Source organism: Parasteatoda tepidariorum, chromosome 5 (assembly GCF_982258835.1).
Source record: "Parasteatoda tepidariorum strain Cologne lab strain chromosome 5, Ptep-v5.0, whole genome shotgun sequence".
Classification (NCBI taxonomy): Eukaryota; Metazoa; Arthropoda; class Arachnida; order Araneae; family Theridiidae; genus Parasteatoda; species Parasteatoda tepidariorum.
The window spans coordinates 3,190,600-3,199,657 of record NC_141759.1 but is presented as its reverse complement, the minus strand read 5'-3'; the positions used below and the strand labels follow the sequence as shown (position 1 = coordinate 3,199,657).

General features: G+C 25.9%; 1 protein-coding gene across 4 annotated transcripts in view; it reads right to left on the bottom strand.

The window, feature by feature from the left end:
* Positions 1-6,581: 6,581 nt before the first annotated feature.
* The window catches only part of LOC107455573 (epsin-2), a 33,075-nt gene continuing 30,598 nt past the window's right edge, over positions 6,582-9,058 (bottom strand). For all 4 annotated transcript variants that reach the window (XM_016073196.5, XM_016073197.5, XM_016073194.5 and 1 more), the window contains one exon: positions 6,582-6,878. In XM_016073196.5, coding sequence (XP_015928682.3) covers positions 6,697-6,878 — 182 coding nt within the window. In that variant the 3' untranslated portion in view covers positions 6,582-6,696. The remainder of the gene's footprint in view (positions 6,879-9,058) is intronic.

Sequence of the window (9,058 nt, the reverse complement as noted above, 5' to 3'; positions counted from 1 at the left end):
CTGTCTTAATACACAAAATTCGTCATAGAAAAATTATAATTTTATGTTTTACATTTTTTACAAGTGAGAAAAACTTTTGTTATGGAAGTTTTTCTCACTTTAAATTAAAAAAAAAAAACAGTTGGATTAAGAAAGAAAAATTCTAATTCTAAAAAAACGTACTGGGTATATGTTTTATAACATTTTTAAAAGCATAAATCATTTCAAATAGGAACGATCAAATAAATTTACGAAATTCGACTACTAATTAAAAGCAAATATTTCTGTTTCATTTCCAACATACAAATTAAATTATGCACTTAAGATTTGTTAGAAGAAAGACCAGAAAAAGTTAAACTGTCATAAAATAATGGCAGGTGTTGAATTCAAATTACAATACATTCCAATTTGTGTAGATGCTGTAAAAGTTTAATTGAATCAAATTTAGAAAGTGATCATACAAAGAGCACCTTTATAAAAGTATTAAAATAAAATGAGTTTAATTTAAGGATTTTGGAAATTTTATCTTAAATGATTACCCTCAATATTTTTATCTGAATAATTATCTTATTCAAAAGTATTTAATCTTTAGACTTTTAATAATTCATTTTTAAATTTTGTACATTTAATCAAGTTTTTTGTAAAATCAAACGAGTTCAGTCATTTGTAGAAACATTTCATCACTAAGTGTATTCCAAATTAAGAAAATAAAACAGGCCGAATAAATGTATGTTAATTTGAGATTTGGGCAGTTGGAATTCCATCTAAAATTAAATTGAAATGATGTTTCAGTGTAATTCATTTACCTTAACTTTTATTTTGAATCACAGCCATTACTATTAAAAATCATAACTGGCTGGTCTTAAAATGCGCTCTTTTTTATTTTCTGGTACTTTGTAATTATCTGATGTTTGACAGGATTTGACTAGGTAGTTTTCTTAGAAATAAAACTTAAAAACACCTGCCATTTTTTAACCACCAAATTAAAAAATATATAAATATATATGTCATTAACACACATTATTTGTTATGAAAATAAGTACTAATCACAGTAAAAGAAACTTTATAAGAATTAAAAAAGATGTATCATAATCAGTGGTAGGAAGCAGCGAAACTACTGTAGTCGCCACTTTTTTCGTAGTCTGTAGTGCGATTTTACAATTTTACTACTTTTAACATTTCGTAACGAAACAAAGTTCAAACTCAAAATATTTTTCGAATCTGATTGGTGCAAATCCTTAGCGGATCCGTGAACAGACGCAATGATAATGCCTCTGTGACAAAGTGTTAATAAGTTCCAGAACAGCAAGTTTTTTTACTTTTTTATTTTGGTTGACAGCAGTTATTTCTTTCATATTAAGTTAATTCGTTCATTTATTTACTTATCATTGGAAATCGAACCATTAAAATTAAGTCTTAGAATGTGAAGATCTGTTCATTAGATATAAAGTTATTCAGGGTGGCTCATTTTTTATTTTGCGCTTTGTACTTAATTTCTTGAAAGATATAAAAAAACATTAATCACCTAAATCTCAAATATTTGATGTTTTCCTATCACTTCTTAAATTAAATATTCACTGTCAAGAAAAGCATAGAGTTTGAAGATTAAAAGAAAAAATTTGTAAAAAGTGCATTAGAATAACAAACTATATTATGTATAAGTATGAATTAACATTTCTTAGTAACTTCTCATATTATACTAAGCCTATTTTTTTTTAAAATTCAAAACCATTTTGAACATTGGTGTAAATTATGCTCTCTAGTAAAGTATGTCTTCTAAAAGTAGTTTGTAGTCGCTATATTTAATTAAATAGTAGTAGTTAACTACAATTGTAATGAAGTTAACTACAAAGAAAATTTTGTTTTTCTGACCACTGTTCATAATACAGTAGATATATATAATCATAAAGACTCTTGATTTTATGAAAGCTGATTTCTTTACAGGTATAAAATAAATAAATATTGAACAATTTAAATCTCAACATTGAACTTATGAGAACAAATACAATTCTAACTCCACATCCAGGCCTATTTTCTGACCCGAGATAACAATAAATCTCAGTAATTAATACAATCAAGATAAAATCGTCTACAGAGCAGTAATAACAGAGTTGCCAGCTGACTGAAACACTCTTTAAAAATAGCGTAATAACAATAAAGTAAAAAAATATTTTGCTAGCATTTAAAAGCATCACCACACGCTTACCAGGTCTTGCTCGATGGGTGATCGAAATAATTTTAGATTAAAGCATGACTATCTTAATCTAGAAAGAACTCCCAGAAAAGAAGTTGGCAGCTAGAAAGACACCATTCTCACTTTTTATTGAAAGAATAGTTCATGTTTAAAACTTTTTACAGGATATTAGCTCACAAAATAGAATTTAAACAAATTTATTATTATAGTCTATTTAAATATTTACTAAGAGTGAAACAACAAATTTATTTGCTGAGAAGTTTGCACATTGCAATTGAACAACAAGCACAAGTTGTTTGAATTACATATTCATTCAATCCATAAATCTCTTTTTATTGTCAGTTCCAAAATTATTTTATGAAGTTTACAAAAATTATTTTAAAATAGTGATATCTTTTAAAATTTTATCAATACCACCATGTTAAATTATTATGATTAAAATGTAGCCTTTTCAAAACTCAAAAGTATATATTTTTTTCAAGAAAAGTGCTAATTGGATAATTTAATTGTATTTGGCACATATTTTAGGAAGTATAATTGTAAGGATACCTTTATTGTGGAATTTTGTATTTAGTTTCAAAATCTTAGATTTAAACAAAAAAAATTTCTGTTGATTTCAGAACACACTTTTTAGTCTCATTACCTATTATCTAAAAAACATTTGTGAATCCCTCATTTACAAAATCTAATTAAATTTCATAAAAATTTTTTTAAACCTGAAAGAAAGAAAGAAAAGAAACATTTTGCCGTAAATGAATTTGCTGCTGAAAAATTCAAATTAATATTGATATTTTTAAAATAATTGGATTAAACTAATTTTAGAAGGGCAAAAGTAAAAATTCTCGTTTTCAAAAGAACACTTAATTTTTGATGTCACATGTTGGATGCGGATCTCTCTCTTTTACTTTCTTTACAAAGTTTGCTTAAAAATTTACATAATTTTTTTTTTTTAAAATTGAAAAAAAAAAGAAAAGAAAACTGACTAATTGTTGTAAAGTAAATGCTCCTGAAAAACACTAATCAATATAGGTATTTTTAAAATAGTTGGATTAGACTACTAAGGGCTTAAGTAAAAAATTATTTTTTTAATTTTATTTTTAAACAATACTTTTAACTTTTGATGTTGGATGAGAATTTTCGATAACATACTCTCGTACAATCAGAAGATGAGACACAGTCTTTACTGACTGAAATCTCATCATAGATTTTTTTTAAAATGAATAAATAGTAACCTACCCATAAAAATAACGATATTAAAAATATTTCTCATAAAAAAAAAATTTCTGCAGCCAAGTGAACTGGTTTTTAGAAGACAATATTTAAAAAGTATTTAGCAAAAAGTGTAATGTTTTTCAAAAATGCAGCATTTCTTTAGAATTATTTTTATATCTAGTTTTGTTTTCAACACACACACACATATATGCAGCATTATGTTGATAGGAATGTTATGTTAAGAACAGCATTTAGGACAACATTTGAACAGGCAAGATAGAGGTAAATCATCACTGGTTTTAAAAATATATTTAGAAGTAAAAATATAAAGTATTGCTTATTTTATATTTTTAAAACCAGAAAATACATACAACAAGTTAGAAGAACAAATATTTGACACCTAATGATTCTACATTTAGGGGCTCCAATAGCTTTATTTTTTCTTTATTAATACCAGCTGAACAGTTATTTGATCCATTAAATTTTAATTATATACTTAAGTGAAATTTTTTTTTTTAAATGAAAAAATTATAAGACTGTAAGGAAACAAGATACAGTGAAAGCTCAATAATCCGAAATTTGACCCTCTGGAAAGCTCAAATAGCATGGACTTTAAAAAGTTTATATATAGATACATAAATATATATAATTAAAAAATTTTTTTTCTTCCATTGATCAGAGATTCAAAAGTATGGATCCAGTATTTTCTTAAAACGGTTATTGTAGGGAGGAATTTTTACTTGAGAACTGTCAGTTGCAGTTTTATTTAAATTTTGATTTGCAGTTTATTTTTAATATATATATATATATATATATATATATATATATATGTATTAAACAATTTTTAAGACTACAGGGCTCACAACATGTTTTAACAAAAAAAAAAATAGAGGATCATTTGTAGTTAAAAAGGTACCTTTAGAGAGCCATTTCATGTTCAAAAAGAAGACTTCAGAGTACCATTTACAGTTTAAACCATTCATATTCAGATATTACAATAAATATTTGGTTAGTGTTCTTAACGTACACATTAAAAAATCAGTTAAACAGAAATTACTTAGATATAAAATCTTACAAACAATAAAATAGATAGGAATAAGATTCTTAACTTAATAATTTATTTTCAAACACTGATTTTTGAAGAAAAATAAATAAATAAATGAATATGAAACTTATTTAATATTGCACATTGATCTGCAACAAAAATTTTATAAAATATTTTTTTTTTTTGAAAAAAAGAGAAGAGAAAAGTTGTTACCAAGAATTTCTTTTTTTTTAAAACTCTTTTTCAAGAGTAATTTGGAATTTAACATAGACAAATCCCATCTTTATAGACTTTCATTTGTATAATTTTTGCCTCTACAAAGTACATGTTGTTAAGAGCTTTCTTTAGTCTCTTATGTCATTAAATTAATATTAGGTAAATTATAAATTAACATTGTATTAATATAGTATAAATTAATATTGTAGTGCTAAAGATATGTTGATTTAGGCAGCAAATAAACAGATTTATTTTGAATTGTTAATTGGTCACAACCAAAACAATCATAAAAGCAGGGTAAACTTATTAAAATACTGATTAGAAAATATTCTCTAAATTTTAAGATAAGATTCAAAAATAGTAATTTCTATATTTCTTTAACACTAAACGTACCATAACCGATCAAAAGTGGCTGTAAAGTGTTAGTATGTTAAGTGTCAGTTAAATAGTTTAAAAAAATTTTACTAACACTTCAAGAAAATATATGGAGTTAAAATTAAATTAGTATGGTCCCTCAAAAGTTGATTAGCATCAGCTACACTTTGTAAAATTTGTACTTATTGAATCATTAATAGTTTCAATTGTTTTTAAACAGAATCAGAGGAATTGTAACTGCATTTGCTAATAATGTGTATTAGAAGTGAAGGGTCCCTCAATTCAGTTCTTTCTATAAATCTCATGATTGAGACAATATTGAATGTTTCTTTTTCTTTCACAAAATTATATAAAAGTACGGAAAATTCTTAAAATCACAAATCTACGCAGATAAATAACTCTTTAACTAATATTTATAGTTAAGAGTTTTCCTAATTTCAAATGCAAATAAACATTTAAATTGAAGTTAACAGAAAATTTAATGAATAATTGATTTTTTTTATATAAAGCAGGCGCAAAATTTTTGTAGAAAATTAGAATTAAATGTATGAATTAAATGCATATTCTAGCAAAAATGAGGTCAACACCAAAGTATCCAGAATTGTTGGTTTTCGTCTATTTCGTACAATCGAGCTTTAACTGCACTTAATTCTGTCTTCATTTTTTTACAAGGTTGAAAATTTATATAATATCAAAGACAATTAACAAGATAAAAAAACTTGAAACACATAAACTAGAATATACCGGGCTGTTTGTCATGTTGCTTTAAAAACACAGATTGATAAAAGTTTTTCTTAATAAAATCTGATTTCTGAGAACCTAATCCTAGACTATCAAGGTGTACAGAATTATGTTGTGGTACAAAAACTAACAAAGTTAAGAGAAAAAAATTGCTTCTTTGTTTTGTGAAAACACAAAAAAAGGGTATTAAAAGGGTAAGGATAAGTCAAAATAATTTATTTTTACATAAAAAAGTATACAGATTTCTATATATTTAAAATTTTTAAATTACATATCCAAAAGCAAATTCAAATGTGCAAAAATATCTAAAATTACAATCTCAAAGACTTGAGTTAAATCAAATTTTCTTTTTAATCAAATTTTCTTTCTAATTTTTTTTTACAATCTCCTAATAATATTGATGTTTTTAATAATTATGGGAAAAAATTATTGCTAACACATTTTTAAATTAATCATGCCACAGTAACATTAATTTTTAAATTTTTTTAGCCAAAAAGAAACATGAGGTAGCCGTTACTAAATAATGTTTGAATGAAAAATTTCAGATCATTTTAAACATCGTGAAACAAGTAAGATATAACAGAACATGTATTTTAAGTAGGACAAAATATGCTAACTAAATTCAATGCAACTTTATATTGTGTAAACCAATAACAAAATAGTTTGTAACAATTTAGTGTTGGTGAGGTATTCTAACTAAACAATTCCATTTGAAAACATCGGCTAGTAAGTGCTTTCATCCTTGCAATTGGAACCCCAGGCCCCATATATAATTACTATTAAGTTATACATAAATATAATCTAATAAAACAACTAAACTTGTGATATTATTCTTTTTAATTTGCACTAATAAAGTTCTTTTTTATTTCAAATTTGTGTACTTTCAATAAAAGCTTTCAAAACCGAGCTTTCGCAAGGGTGCGACTAGTCTAGTTTACATAAAAGGATTCTGACTGACTGGTGGTGGAGCATTTGTGGCAAAGAGTGCACTCTGTAAAGGCATGCTGGCGGAAGTTGGCAGAGTGCTGCTCTCGGATGGTAACGGAAAGGCTGTGTTCTGTGCCCTGATTTCATTTATAGTCATAGGGGCAGGCCTAGCAGCCTGGAAAGGATTGCCTGAAAAAAAAAAGTATTAATACTTACAAGAACAAAGCCATGTCAAACCTATTTCTATTAAAAAAAAAAATAGTTCTTTAATACATAATTAATCAATATAGACATTTTTTCATTTTTATTACTAATACTTTAACTTACAAAATAAATGGTATTTTATTACAGGATTCCCTCTCAATTTCAGAAAAAAAAGTCCTTGACTTTTCCAGATATACCAGGTAAATTTCAATGATAATTGAGACCATATTTTCATCAGAAAACTTTAATTCTTTTATTTGAAATGTGAAATATTAGATTTTCTGTGTAAAAAAATATTATTAAATGAGGGTGGGAACATTTCAGTACATACACAACATTTTTACAACAAATAAATGAACTAGATGATAGAATTATTTAATTTGAATCTCAATAACTGATTACTATTACGCACAATTTTAAAACTTCTAAGGTTATTTTCTAGGTATGATATAAGAATATTCCAGGTTTTTGTAAAAAAATTGCAACTTTCCCTGACGATTCCCTAACAATTCCAGGTTTTCCCTGTTCTCCCGACCCGTGGGAGTCCTGTTTTAATACTTATTTCTCTGCAAAGCAAAATTCATAAAAAAAAGAAAAATTTTTTTTAGCATAAACTAACCTTTTTTAAAAGAATTAAACTTCTTATTTTTTTATTTAATAAAGATACTTCAATAACTTCCATTTTTAATTAGTTAAATTTTATAAATATAATTAAAATTAAAAATAAACCATGCAATTCTGCCATTTTGATTACAAAAGCAGATTGTTATTCTCAACGAACCCGATTACCATAATCATGTTGAGAACTTAGTTAGATAATAAAGCCGGACGTGCGCATGTCGTGTGTGGATATATCGGTGGCGATTCTCCAATTTTGCTGAAACATTTATTGTAATATAAAAATAAGTATCCGCATGCAGGAAGAAAAAAATTTTCAGTGGGGGAAAAAAATACGGGCAGCGTAATCATGATTTATGCAAGGTGGAAGAAAGTCAATGTTTGGTTGTATGCATCGTGCTACCAAAAAGAAAAGATATAACTGCCACTTTTAATGCAAAGCTTAGCAATCCCATCATTAGCGGTAGAGCCTACAATCAGCTGATTTTTTTAACTTGATATGACTATCGTTTCACAACGAAAATAGACGATTGCGGCGACAGTAGAAAAACTTTTAATGTAATTTCGTTAGTAGCAAAATTACTAATACTACTTAATATGATAATTACTTTATATGAATGTAGTTCTACGTATAACTATTATTATAATTTTTTTATTTTTTATGTTCTTCGTGTTATAGCACAAGTATATGCATATTTTTTTGTCAAGAATAAATAAAAATATTAAATAGTTAACTGATTTTGTATATTTAATAAAATTATTCTATTACAATTTAAAATATTATGAGCTTGCAGATACTTTTGGATTGTGTGCACAGATACTTTATGTTTCTATCTTACTATGGTTGAGAATATGAAGGCTTCTGTCCCTTATGCAATTTGTAAGTCTGGCTCAACTATTTCTTATTCAACTGCTACTTAAAAAAAAGTTCTTTTTCAGGCTACACTAAACGTAACGTCATTCCTTTTATTTCAAATTGTGCCCATTTTTATGCCCTTCCTTAAGTTTGCAAGTCTCAACTTGCTTTTAGACCTATTATCTCGAACATTCAAAACACGGGCTATAAATTTGCTCACTATTTACAAGGTGCGTAGTCAGATTTTTCAACAAAAAATGAGCACCTTTTACGTACTAAAAAATATTTTTAATCACTTTCCAAAAAAATAAATAAATAAATAAATAAAAAATTAGGATCTGTGCAGTAATAAAACATATTTTTTCGATCGTTAAAGTTCTTAATTTATAAACATAAAAATTCAAAATCATTTTCAAAAACTTTATATAATCATGATAAACTAACTAGTTTCTGATAAATATTGCAGAGAAAATTGTGAAAATCATGCATTTTTTTTGTGTAATTTAGTACGAAAATCGACACGGCAAAAGAAAAAAATATCTCCTTTTAAAAGATAAAAGCACTTTTTACAAATCACGAATACAAAAACACCTTTAAGGGCTATTAAAAAACTGTAAATCAAAAATAAGCACTTTTTAAAAACTTTAGTATTTAGCTTGCATCACCTGTCATTTTAGGTAATTTTTAAATT